We start from the raw sequence: 13,272 nt of genomic DNA, 5'->3' as shown, positions 1-13,272 counted from the left end.
CCTCATTTTTACAGATGAGGAAACTGAGGCAGAGAGTGGTGAAATATATATATATATTTTTTTTACCCTTGTACTTCGGTGTATTGTCTCATAGGTGGAAGAGTGGTAAGGGTGGGCAATGGGGGTCAAGTGACTTGCCCAGGGTCACACAGCTGGGAAGTGGCTGAGGCTGGGTTTGAACCTAGGACCTCCCGTCTCTAGGCCTGACTCTCACTCCATCCTTCTATTTTTTAATAGCTGATTTCCTTGCAGATTTTTCCTAAATTGATCCTAAGTCTGCCTTGTTGCAATTTTTGGCCCCAAAAATTCAGTTCTGGCCCTTGGAATCTAATAGAACATAAGAAGGTCCTTCAAGTACTTGAACATAGGCTATCAAATCTCTTCTCCAGGTTACATACACATTTCCCAGTTCCTTCAATACTCAAATGTCTAAAAGACCTTCATCATCTAGACTTCCCTCCTCTGGAAATTCTCTAGTTTAACAATATCTTTCCCAAACTATGGTACCATTGGGTATTGAAGACAATACTCCAGTCTGGTTTGATTAGAGAACTCTTGAAAGCTCTGGTTTTTAATGCAGTTCACAATAGTGATAATTTTTGTTGGCTACCACATCATACTGTTGACTGGTAGACCCCTCAATGATTTTTTTCAGAAAAACAGCACAGAACATCTTGTACCAAGGTTCGAAAAATTGACTTCACAAGTATAAAACTCAACATTTATCCTTATTAAACTTAATTCCATTAGATTCAGTCAAATAATCTTTTTTGGAGTCTGTTAATACAATTATGGTAGCTTGTCTTTTGCAGCTTAACGTCATGTTAATTTAAGAGACTGTCATGTGGATGAGAAATTAAACTTACTCTGTTTGGCCCCAAATGACAAAAATGGGAACACTACAGTAAAGTACCAGAGAAAAAATTTTGATTTAATGTAATAAAACTTCCTAACAATTACAGTTATGCAAAGATGGAATAAACTGCCCTTTAGGGAAGTATAAAGTTCTTTTTCCATGAAGGGGGTAAATGTCTACTTACTGAAGTATAGTAGAAAGGATTCTTGTTCACGCTCATAACAACCTCTGAGAATTCTTTGAGTTCCGAGATTTTGATTCAGTGAATTTATGTAAACTAAAATTCATCTTAAACATAACTTATAAAAGGTGTCCAAATAATCTTAGTGCAAATTAAGCCTTAACTTAAATGTTATTTGGGACACCCTATATTTTTAGCATGTATAATCTCTTAAGTGAATTCCATTGTTTAATATCTGCAATGAAAAATGTTTCTTTTTATGTATCTTGTTTGCCACAAATATATACTTTATGTCTGCAATATGATCATTACAAATCTAATTTAAGTATTGTCACAGGAAACACACACGATGCTTTGGGGAAAAAATAGCCAAGTTAAGATACTACCTTTTAACATGAACACTTTTTTCAAAAAGTTTCTTAGATGATTTACTTACATTTCATTGTATCTAATAACTGTGACAAACAGGTTCGATTCTCTTTCAGCATAAGACTTTCTGATAAGTAACTAAAAAAAAGGGAAAAAAGATAAAATTGCAAATTAATCTTTTTGGTAATAATTTGCAACTATTATTGAAGAGAATCATGTACATGTGAGAAACAAAATCTGTTGTGTTCATGATGGACAAATATGCCATTATTTTCTTACAATCTTAACTATGCTGTTATTTGGAATATCAGCAAAGTAATGTTGGTATAGCTTCTAATAGCTCAAAGATTTATAGCAACTGTAAGAAATCAATTTCTGCTCTTTGCAAAAAAACCTCCAATATTATTAACATAATTTAAATGTCAAGAGTTAGAAATAAAATGCACCAAGATTACCTTGGACAAAAGAATTTCTGGTAATAGACTGTCATTTCATCAGGGTGGAGGAAACTCCCTCCACAATTACAGATTGGTAATTTTTATGATACTTAGGCTTAGAAAGTTGCCTGGAACAAAGCTAAGTGATTTGTCCATGGTCACATAACTAGCTTGGGAATTGAACCCAAGTCTTCTTGACACCAAGGCTAGATTTCTATCTACTACTACCTTACTAAATTTATTACTACTACTAAATTAAATTAATAATTTAAAATGATTTGCAACTATCTGTAGCTTTTACATTTTATAAACCTTAACAAAGAGAAAAGTGAAACACTAAGCATATTAGGTTTTGTCCTTTCTTTTTTCCTCTTTATTATTCCTACTCCTTCAGAGCATTCATTCATTTATCCAATGAAAACTGAGTCTCTTACATACTGCATTGTGCATGTCAGTGGCCAGACACATTATTTGAATTTGACATTCAAGGTTAAAGGGATATGAAACTATTAAAAAACAACTACTTAACATAATCCCAGCTGGAATTTAATTTTTTTTTCTGCTCAGGAATACAAAGCTAATTAGAATTTATAATGCTTTATAACTAAACATCAACTGTGACTTCTATGAAATGATTAAGTTGTAACTTTTAAAAATAACACAGGTAAGCCAAAAAGCCCAAGGCAGACTAATAAAGCATAAATAGAAATCTAAAGTACAGGAAAGAATTAAAAAAATTAACCAAGGAAAAAGACCAGCTCTATGAAAACATGGTAGAGGATAATAGAAGGAAAAACAACATACAAAGGAGAGGAATGATGTAATGGGAAAATTTTTGCTATTTAATGCCCCTCGCCCCAATAAAGTTGGTAAACCAAATAATTTTCAAAAATTATAACATATTTTCACTGGGTATTAAAAAAATAAAGCTTATAATATACAGCATTTTCCTTCCAAATTCCATATAGCACTGATTAGTGGAACCAAACATTCAGATATTCCTCAATTTTATGAGTTATTTGGAATATGGAGCACATTATCTTGTAGAAGCAGCTTGAGAACAACACCTTCTATCATATATCACAGTAAGTTCAAAATGGATATATGATCTAAATATTAAAAATCATACCACAACATAATTAGAGAGAGCCAAATCAAGTACTTTTAACACTAATAGTAAGGGTTCTTAACCAAGGGGCAGAAGTAATCACAAAAGATGAAACATAAATTTTGAATACTGAAAATGGAAAAGCCTTTGTGTGAACAAAATTGAAGCAACTAGAATAAGAGGAAAAGCTAATAAATGTGAGGGGGATCTTTACATCAAGTATCTTTTTATAAGAGTGTGAGATTGAGATATATAGGCAACTAACACAAATATACAAAACTAAGAAACATTCTCCAATAAATTAGATGGCTAAGGAATATGAACAGTTCTCAAAACAATTTAAAACTATTAACAGCCATACAAAGGACTATTTCAAATCACTAACAATAAGAGAAAGGTAAATCAAAACAAATCAGAGGTTTGATCTCTCATATCCAGCAAACTGGCAAAGATGACACAAGACAGAAATAGTCAATGATGGAAGAACTGTGGAAGGAAAGGTGCACTAATATTTTCTGTACTAGAGATGTGAACTAGTCCAAATATGTAAAGGAAAGGACTAAATAGACTAAAAAGTCCATAACTTTTTTACCCAAAGATCCCATTGCTAGGCAAATACCTCAAAGAAGTTAAAGACAGACAAAAAATATTCCATATACATACCAGTACTTACTGCAGAGGCAAAGAAATAGAAACAAAATAGATGCCCACTGATTGGGAAATAGCTAAACATTAATGTAATAGAATCTGATGAATAAGAATTCAGAGCAACATGAAAAAATATATACAAACTGATAGAAACTGTGATATAAGCAGAACCAGGAAAACAATATATACAATGATCATGGCAACGTCAACAGAATCACCAAAAATTAAAAGCAAAAACCATGCTGTACAATTAGAATGATCAGATTCTTGAAAAAGAAATTTTAAAAATATACTTTCCTCCTCTCTTTGCAGAAGTGGGAAAATGCTACTGTGGAATACAGGATGTTATAACACTTAAGTCAGTTTTGCTCTAACTCCAATCAGTTCACTTTGTGCTTTCTTCTCAGGATAATCAGAAGGTATGAATGTAATAACAATAATATCTAGCATATATAAAGTGCCTACTATGTTCCAGGTACTTACTCTATTAGCATTTTACAAGTATTGTCATTTTTGATTCTCATAAAAGTCCTGAGGAAATAGGTGCTATTATCATCATCATCATCATCCCTCCATTTTACAGATGAGAAAAGAGAAGCACAGAAAGGTTAAGTGACTTGTCATGGGTGCCTCAGCTATTAGGTACCTACAAGTGGATCTGAATTCAGGTTTTCCTGACGTCAAGCCCAGCACTCTATCCACTGCACCACTCAGTTGCCTCTATATAATCTACATATGCTATATTGCTCCTAAAACCCTAGATATTATATTGAAATAAATTCCTACATATGCCATATCATAAACCTATGATAAGCTTTGTCCATACTGGCCTTAGATAGAAATGTATTACCTTGGATCAGAGAATATTTCTTATTTTTAATGAAAACTTTGGAAAAAGACTTGATCACTTAATTGCCTGTTCCACTGTTTTAAAATGTGTTATTATATCAACTCTTACACTCAGAGACATTTTAAAATAGCACTTTACTAAAAACAGTGGGTAAATAAAATGATAAAGATTGTACCTAAAACAAAAAGAAATTATACCTTTCCATGTTAATTCCAGCTCTAGAGGCACTGGATAAAATGGTAGTCAGAGCAATCTGTGAAGGTGTATATAAAAGGTAAGCATCTGTCAAAGCAATTCTATTTAGAAAGTCATCAGCTGTTTTCCTTAGAACTTCTGGGTTTTCTAGTATTGGATAACGAGTCTAAAAAGAAAAGAGCAAGAAGTAGTTTATTTTAAATCATATCAAAAGGAAAATACTTATTAAAGAGGCACTATTTTATGCTTAACAATGAAAAGCAATTCAATAAATTTCCCATGTAAAACCGTATGTTTTATTAGAAAATGGCAAAGAACAAACATCACTAAGATCTGTAAATGTTTTAGCAGTTTTTCTGTTTTCTACATTATTACTCCCTAAGGCAGAAAAAAAAAGGCCAACATGTAATACTGTAAAATATTTTACTTATAACAGATAAATAATTTGAGAAATTGGCTTCTTCTGCATAGGATAATTTTAGGAGAATGTCTTTTAAAAGGTAGATGTTTGGGCAAAACACTTAAACTGCTCTTCTACTTTGGAACCAATACATAGTACTGATTCTAAGACAGAAAGTAAGGGCTAAAAAAAAGAGTAGACATTATACTGGCCCCTAAAAGAAATGCCACATATAAAATAATTGATCCTTTACTTCCATTTACCCTTCCCTTATGTTACATTAAAAGGAAAAAATGGGTAAAAGCCAGCATGTACCACCAAAGGTACTAAGATAGTCATTTATTCTATGATACTTGCTCCTTGCCCAACACAATAGAGAAGAAAAGTTTCATATATATAAAATACAAAAGTTCAGATATAGTTAGTGCTATAAGATTTGCAACGTACTTTATATAAGTTTTGTAGTTTCAGTTAGGTCCTATTATTATCCTCATTATCCAAATGAGGAAACTAGGTTCAGAGAGACAAAGTCATTTGCTCAAGGTCACACAATGCATAAGTATTAAGAGGCAGGATATGAATCTGTTTTCCTGACTCCAAAACCGACTAGTTAAGTAAGCATTTGTGAAGTGGCCATTTGAATAATGATGTTCCTACTACCTTAAAGTTGGCCTCTAAGAAGGAGTGCCTTAAAATTAATCTTGGACTGATGAAGACTTCCTAATTCTTTCCAAATGCCAAAAAAAACCTACTTTTAGGAAATCTATAGAAGATATGGATAACTATTGTGCGTTTTGAAGTGGACCTAAACCCTAGGAGACTCCATCTCCCAGGACTCTTTTACTTCCAGCAACTTCCTCTGACACCTCCCACTTCCTTTGTGGGAGGTGTCAGAGGGAGAATAAAAGAGGAGAGAAGTGAGGATTTTGGTGCCTTTTTTTCCCCTAACCTAGTTGGAGAACTTTGGTCCCTGCCTAGCTGCCAGAGAGCTAACTTTCCCTGGCTTTCCTAAACTTTCCCTTCCTAACCCTAAATAAACCTACCTAACTTTCCCTGGAGTCTAGCCTGATTTAATCCGCTCCCTAGCCTACCTACAAAAAACTCCTGGCCAATTCCCCAGCTACCTTCTTCCTTCCCTTCCTTTCCCTCCTTTTTCCCTACATCACTATCATGGTCAACCCATGACTTTAAAGTGAACACTAAAAACAGCTTCAACAGGCCAGGGAACCAACAAGATTTGTTTCAGGGTTGTAGGTATCAAAGTAGGACACCTGAGGAAAAAAGAAACCTCTCTTATATTCTAAAACAGACAGTTAAGGCACTAAGATAAGCTATTGCTTGAAGTATCAGACTGCTACCAGGACCCATTAAAGCCTTTGCCAATTCCTCTTCGATAATTCAAAGGTGCGTCCCTATCAACATGTTCTATCAGTTGTAGCAAAAAGGTAATTAGATAAGTAATCATCTAGTTTATCTCAAAGTTAAGAGATTATTTGTGATCCTTAATTTTAGTAAGTTTAATACAATACAATACAGAGTTTTCTTTTAAATGTTGGTTTATTAGCCTTGCTTTAATATGATGAGGTTCTACCAATGTTTCTTAATAACTGTATAAAGTTGGAAAAACTGAAAACAGATCCACTGTAAGGATTATAAACTAGAGAGAGCCCCTAATTTGTATATAATTCAAGTAACCCTAATTAAGTGATTTTAATGCTTCTATGTTTTTAATTAAAAGGTAATTTTAAAAGAGTTTTAAGTAGTTATCTTTTCATATTGAATGCCATATCACAAACAGAAAATGTATTAGTTTTCTTCTGAATTAAGACTTACCTTCAAGTCAATGAGAAAACCCTCAAATGGCCGGTAAGGATTGTGTACAATAAGGTGAAAATTAAGCTGTTGAATAAGTAAAAGTTCATATTCCAAAATTTGTTCAAGTGCCTTTTCTTGTCCAAGAGGACTCTCTCTTAGATTTCCAACAAATTGTGCACTGGACACATTAAATTCATCTACTTTACATGCCAAAAATGCACAAGTTAGCCTGTAAGGAAAAAAATCCACACATTTAAAACTCCTAAAAATGTTATGTTGGAAAATTCAATCTCTCTCATATGACTTTTATAGTAAAAAAAATCTTTTCCAAAATTTTGTAATTATAAATTTTGTAAATAATTTATAGTAAAAATAAAGATTTTTTAAATGTTGTGCTTATTACTTACATTATTATACGAGGGTGATATTCCATCACTGAGTTATTGAGGTAAAAACGCTTGAAATACATACATGCTGTACCCTAAGTTAAGGAAAATAATTATTATAGTTAGTCATTTGTAGCTAGGTTATCTTTTAAAATAAAACATCCCAAAGTAGCTAAGGGTTTTGATTGGTAAAAATGGATTTGTAATGCAAGCAGTGTCAATAATAACAAAAATCTCTGAATAACCATAAGCTTCCATAGTTAATGATTGTCTTTAAAACAATACATGAATTTATATAGCCCACAGCCTTCCTCTTATCCTTACTATGTATTTATGGTAATTTATTTTAGTGAGATGGCTCAATGGACAGAGCACTGGGTCTGGGAAGACATGAACTCCCATTCCCACTTTTCCAAACTCTTATGTTGTAGCGGGATTCTCATTTCAGTATCTGGTTGTCATCAGGTCCTTATTTATGTATCATGCTTCTAACAATCCATCTTATAATATGCAGTGAAAGTAATAAGAGTACATATGGATAGTATATTAGCAAAATATTCACTGCTTTCAAAGCAAAAGAGACATATCTCAGGAGATCTAAAGAACCTGCTTTTATATAAACGTCTTTGAACAAGTACATCTAAATACTTTTATTCAGTATATTCTGAAGAAATAGCATGTTTTTCATTAAAGAGATAAAACACTATAGATGCTTTCTTTTTCAACTTGCTTTAGGGTATCAATATGCCTAAGTTTCTCCATTTGTAAAGTGGATATAACTTTGTATTGGGTTCCACCTGTGAGACCAGTTAGAACCTTAGACCCTCTTAACTGAGAAGGATTACTATATCAATCAGTTAATCAACATAAATTAATTACCTATACTACATGTATGTATGCTACATACAGTCAGGGTGAATTGTAAATAGGCATGGAATGGGCTTCCATAAATATATAGGTATTTACAAAAATACATACACCCAAATAAATAGGTGACAAGTACAAGACAGTATCAGAGAATTACACCTTTCAAAGGGTGGATGAGAAACAATGTCTGGGTCAGGAAAAAAACTTCTGATACTGGGAGAAAAAGGAGAATTCAAGTTTTAGGAAGAGTTCAAAGATAATTCATAAATCAAAATACCTGTAACCTTATCTGTAATTGCTGAGCACATGATATCGGCATTAAAAATATGGAAAAGAGATTATTTTATATAGTGAGCAAATATAGTATTTATTTTTAAAAGGCTGGGTTTGGATAATTCAGAATTTAGTTAAGCTTGTTTTTTAACCAATATATTTCACCTACCCTGGTCATAACTTACCACCACAGATCTTGGCATTGTAGGCTTAAATATGGAACAGAAATCTAATAGTCTTTTTTCATAATATTTGCAGATGATCAATTCTTCATGAGGCTCAAGAAAGACTGGATCATTTGCCAAAACCTTTAAGAAAAGAAGTTACTAAATAACTTAGTCAACACATCTACATTCTTTTCCTTAGAACCAAAATCGAAATTTGCATATAGTCCAATAAAATAGAGGCACTGTCTAATCCCATATTTCTTCTTCACAACAAATACGAATTTTACTACTAAGCAAAAAGAGAATATGTAGAAAGAGCACAGGATATGGATCAGACATGATTAGAGCTAGAAAGGATCTTACAAAGCAATTGAATTCAAACACCTGATTTTACAGAAGAGTCCGAAAAAGATTTTAAACCTGTTTTTCCTGTCGAAATCCTTACCTGCTACTTCATCACTTGTCTATCACTACAGTTCTTTGAGGTAGGAGTAAAATAATAAAAAAGTAAAATGGTATGAGTGATATCTTTTGACTCACATAAAATTGATTTAAGTGAGGTAGAGCAGTATACTTTTCAGGGATGTATACTAGATGAAGTGGTTGATGCACACACTGTGGAGAACTAGCTCAGTGTTTGGGAGACTTCAAAGAAAAGTGTGGGAGAGAAGAGGCTGCCTATCAAACTGAAGGTCTGTGAAGCCATTGTGCTGATCTCATTGCAGTTTGCCTAGGAAACCTGGACAGCATAACTCACTCAAGAGAAGAGGGAGTTTAAGTCAGGAGGACTTAAGTTTTTTCAGCTTTTGTGGGGAACAAGATAAGGAATCAATTAAGAATAAAAGGACTGCCCCGGGGCAGTGAAGGTTCAGTTCAGTGAAAGTTCAGTTAACATGAATTTGTAATGATATCCAGTCAGGAAAGTTGTGAAGACTTTTTCCAATTGAAGTCAGCTGCTACGGGGTAAAAGCAGAGGTGAATAGTGGAGGGCAATCCAGGGATAAATGGCTAAATAGCAATAGGACAAATGGACAAAGCATTCTAAAGCAGTAGACTGTGGAATTGAAAAGGCTAACTACTAGCTAGAGAGGGAAAAAAGTGAAGTCAGAGCAGGGGTAATGGCCTGAGAAGGTATTGAGGGACTAGAGAGCTTGATGGGGGCAAAGAATAGGTTTTGAAAGACTGATCATAGGAAAGACATCTTAGAATGATAGGTGATAATGGTTAGAGAGAGGGAAATGAAAGAGTTTCCAATTAGGAAAGTACAATACTTCTGAATAATGATGAAAAGGACTTAATTACAGATTACTTTGGAGGTGAAACTACTCATTCATTTACTATTTCACTGTTTCAAATGGATAGAGTACCCAGCCTCAAGTAAGGAAGACTCATCTTCCTAAGTCCAAATCTGGCCTCAGACACTTAGTAAATGTATGACCTTGGGCAAATCACTTAACCCTTTTTGCCAGTTTCCTTACCTGTAAAATGAATAGGAGAAGGAAACAGCAAACCACTCCAGTATCTTTGCCAAAAAAAAAAACTGGAAAGGGGTCAGGAAGAGTAGAACTCGACAGAACAACCACTATACCAAGACTTCACAGTACAACCATATTGACCTTTCTGCTGTTTCTCACATATAACATTCTGGAATGCTTTCCCATTTTACCTCTGCATCTTGAAGCCCCTGGTTTCCTTAAAAGATTCAGCTCAAGTACTACCAATTGCATAAGGCCCTTTTCTAGTCCTCCTAGCTGAGTGTAACTTCCCCTTCAAGGTTATTTGTCACTTTTTGAACATGTATGCAGTCTCCTTCAGTGGGGTGTTTGAGAGGGTTAAGGGTTCAGGAAAGGGCAGGGTATTTCAATTTTGTCTTTAGATCCTAGACACCTAGCACCAGCTTGCCATGGTAAGGTCTTAATACATACTTAACTGATTCCTGCTCTCCTAAGACCAAACTCAAGAGGTATAAAAATCTTCAATAGTTGGTAAGTCACAAGGTAATGAATTCCTCCTGCTGTGGCAGCCCACGGTCTACTCTTATGGAAGGAAAATACTATATAATCCTACAATCTAAAATACTTAACTTGGTGTCAATTTCGAGGCAGTTCTTCCAGTGTAGACCTGCCCCACTGCCCCACTGCCAATTTAACAGGCAGAACCCCTTAAGATAAAAAAATCCCCAACCCTCCATTAAAAAACCTGAACGTAGATGGGAATCAGAATCCTTGGACGTTGAGTCCAAGCTCTGTAATCCGAGGCAAGTCACTTAACCTCTGTGAGCCTCCGTTCCAGTTTGGTAGTGTTGGGTTGGGACGTCTCCAAGATGCTTGCCAGGATCTCAAAAGTAATACTAACTAGCCTATATTTCAATGTTTCTACAACGCTTTAAGGTACAGAAAGTGTTTTGCAAACATCTTATTTGATCCTCGCAATAACCCTGGGAGAGATAGTTATCTCCCTTTAATAGGCGGGGCAATTGTGTCAGGTACACTGCTGCCTAAGAGTCTGAATTTGAACTCGGGTCTTCGGGACGCCAGGAACGTGTTCAGGGGCTCTCAACAGACGCAGAGGCTGATGAACGTAAAACGCGGAGTCTCGACCTCCGAAGCCGAGGCCGCCGGGGCTGAGCCCGAAGGCGCGGGCGCGCGGACCCGGGGCTCTCACTAACCTTCCCGTTCGCCACTACTTTGCACTTGAACTTGCGGTTGGCGTCGGCCCGGAGGCGCCCCAACTGCTCCTCACTGGAGAACGTCCAGTGCCGCTTCTGGCTGCTGTTGTGATACATCGTAGGCAGCGGCGGAAGGGTCCGGGGAGCAGCCCGGGATCCCAGGTACTCAGGTTCTAGTCCTGCCGCGAACTGAGAAACGCAGGAAAACCTCGCGAGACAGACTTCGTAGCTGACCACGCCCCGCCACGCCTCTCCTCTCCTCTCCTCCTCTCTGGCAGACGTGCTGACGACACAGCGTTACCGCTTCTGAGCTGTATGGGGGTAGGGTCGACCTGAGTTTCTCTTATCACACCAATGGCTAACTCCACCCTTACGGATAGTGGGAGGGCGCTCTCTTGTGGCGTCATACGCCGACATGAGGTCACAGCGCGGCGGTGGAGGAGGGCCTGGGGCACAGAGCCAGCGGCCCACTAGTCTTCTCAGGTCTTTCTACCTTCCCTCAGTGCGCTTGCGCGGTGTTCTCGCCTCCCCTTCACGCTAAATATAACTTTCTTCTCTCCCGCTTTCAAACTAGGTATAAAAGAGCACCACAGATAGACCAAGCGCAAAGTAGAACCATTCTGGGGTACCTACAATCCCTTTAGTTGGAGAAGGGAATTTAGAGTGTTGGGGACTTCTTTGAATGAAGAAGAGAGATTTCCCCCTCTCAACCCCTCCAGGAAAGGAAGTTTACTATGCAAATAGGAGCGACCAGTCAGAAAACATTTATTAAGTGACCAGTATTCAGAAATGAGAGAGAGACAGAGACAGAGACAGAGACAGCAGAGAAATGAATGAGGGAATTGTATTAGATGATCTTTAAGGTCACTCCCAGCTCTCCCATGAATTGCTGATTGGATCCATTAATAGCTGCCCAGAGAGTTGCTTTTCTTTGCAGTGTTGATGTTATCGTATCAATTGTTTTATTGATGCTCAAATTTCCATCATTTCATACATACATACATACCTTAGGTATAGTGGAGCTGGGCCTATCTAGGTCTGAAAAATGGAATGAAGTGAGTCACTCTTAGTCCATTTAACAGTTAATGAAAAGGAGTTTAATTAACTATGTAAGGGGAGAAAGGAGCAGGGAGAAAAGTAGCTTTCATTGAGTTGGGTGATTTTGCTGTCTCCATGTTGGTTATCTTGCTGGTAAACGTGTAAAAGTCATAAGTTTAAAAGTAGGTGTGTAAGCAGGCTAGGAAAAGCCTTAGCTGGAGGTCATGGACATTCTGAATGGAATGCAGGGGAAGGAGGAAGTGGCTTGTGCCTGAGAAGGACTCCATGGTGGTTGGCACAAACTGTTGCTGACACTGGGAGATCTCAGAGCTAGGGGAGTTGTATCCAGATTCCCTGCGATCCTGAGAGTGGTGAAGGCTTACAGCAGAGGACATCAGACCTGCAGAGCAGCACTGGGTAGGGAAGTGGTTTGTGATCTGGTGGACAGCATTGCAAACTTTCTCTCCCTGCCTGGATACCTTGGATCATCTGTTCTGGTGGAGTTGACTCCTGGCATCCTGAAACCATCCCTGGATTAGCCATGAGATCCCAAGTAAAGCCACCCTCAGGTCCTCAGCTAAGCTGACCAAACTGGCTGGAACTTGGGAGGAACTTTTCCCTTGTGACTCCAGTACAACTTTCTTTGGGCCCTGTCTTGTTTAGATCATAGGAGAGTGTAGTCAAGTCCTTCCCCTGCCCCTGTGGTTTGCCCTTAGCTTTTAAGTGTAGTAAACCCTATTCCCATCCTTAATCTTAGTTTGTCCTTGATTAAATGTGTTGCCTTAACTTATAAACTTCTTTCTTTACTTTGCTGATTACCATAGGCCTAGTCTTGGTGCTTCAGAGTGGCAGTTGGACCTAACAGCCATTTCAGTAACAGACATCCCTTTGCTGTTAAACTTTAGTCTCCCTACTTGTTGGGCCCCTTCCTGTCATTCCTCTCTCTCACATCCACCTGGACCTATATTTACTGTTCAAGGTACCTTTCCCTGGTTTCTCCCTTAACAGGCCTAA

General features: G+C 36.9%; 1 protein-coding gene across 2 annotated transcripts in view; it reads right to left on the bottom strand.

The window, feature by feature from the left end:
• The window catches only part of CCNH (cyclin H), a 22,844-nt gene extending 11,473 nt beyond the window's left edge, over positions 1-11,371 (bottom strand). For both annotated transcript variants that reach the window (XM_044657661.1, XM_044657662.1), the window contains exons 1-6: positions 11,221-11,371; positions 8,571-8,693; positions 7,267-7,340; positions 6,878-7,088; positions 4,647-4,810; positions 1,474-1,544 (exon numbers count right to left, since the gene is read on the bottom strand). In XM_044657661.1, the coding sequence (XP_044513596.1) occupies positions 1,474-1,544; positions 4,647-4,810; positions 6,878-7,088; positions 7,267-7,340; positions 8,571-8,693; positions 11,221-11,337 (760 nt within the window). In that variant the 5' untranslated portion in view covers positions 11,338-11,371. The remainder of the gene's footprint in view (positions 1-1,473; positions 1,545-4,646; positions 4,811-6,877; positions 7,089-7,266; positions 7,341-8,570; positions 8,694-11,220) is intronic.
• Positions 11,372-13,272: the final 1,901 nt, after the last annotated feature.

The sequence above is a fragment of the Gracilinanus agilis genome, chromosome 1, assembly GCF_016433145.1.
Source record: "Gracilinanus agilis isolate LMUSP501 chromosome 1, AgileGrace, whole genome shotgun sequence".
Taxonomy (NCBI): Eukaryota; Metazoa; Chordata; class Mammalia; order Didelphimorphia; family Didelphidae; genus Gracilinanus; species Gracilinanus agilis.
Note: the sequence above shows the minus strand (reverse complement) of the source record. Positions and strands in the feature narration are given on the sequence as shown.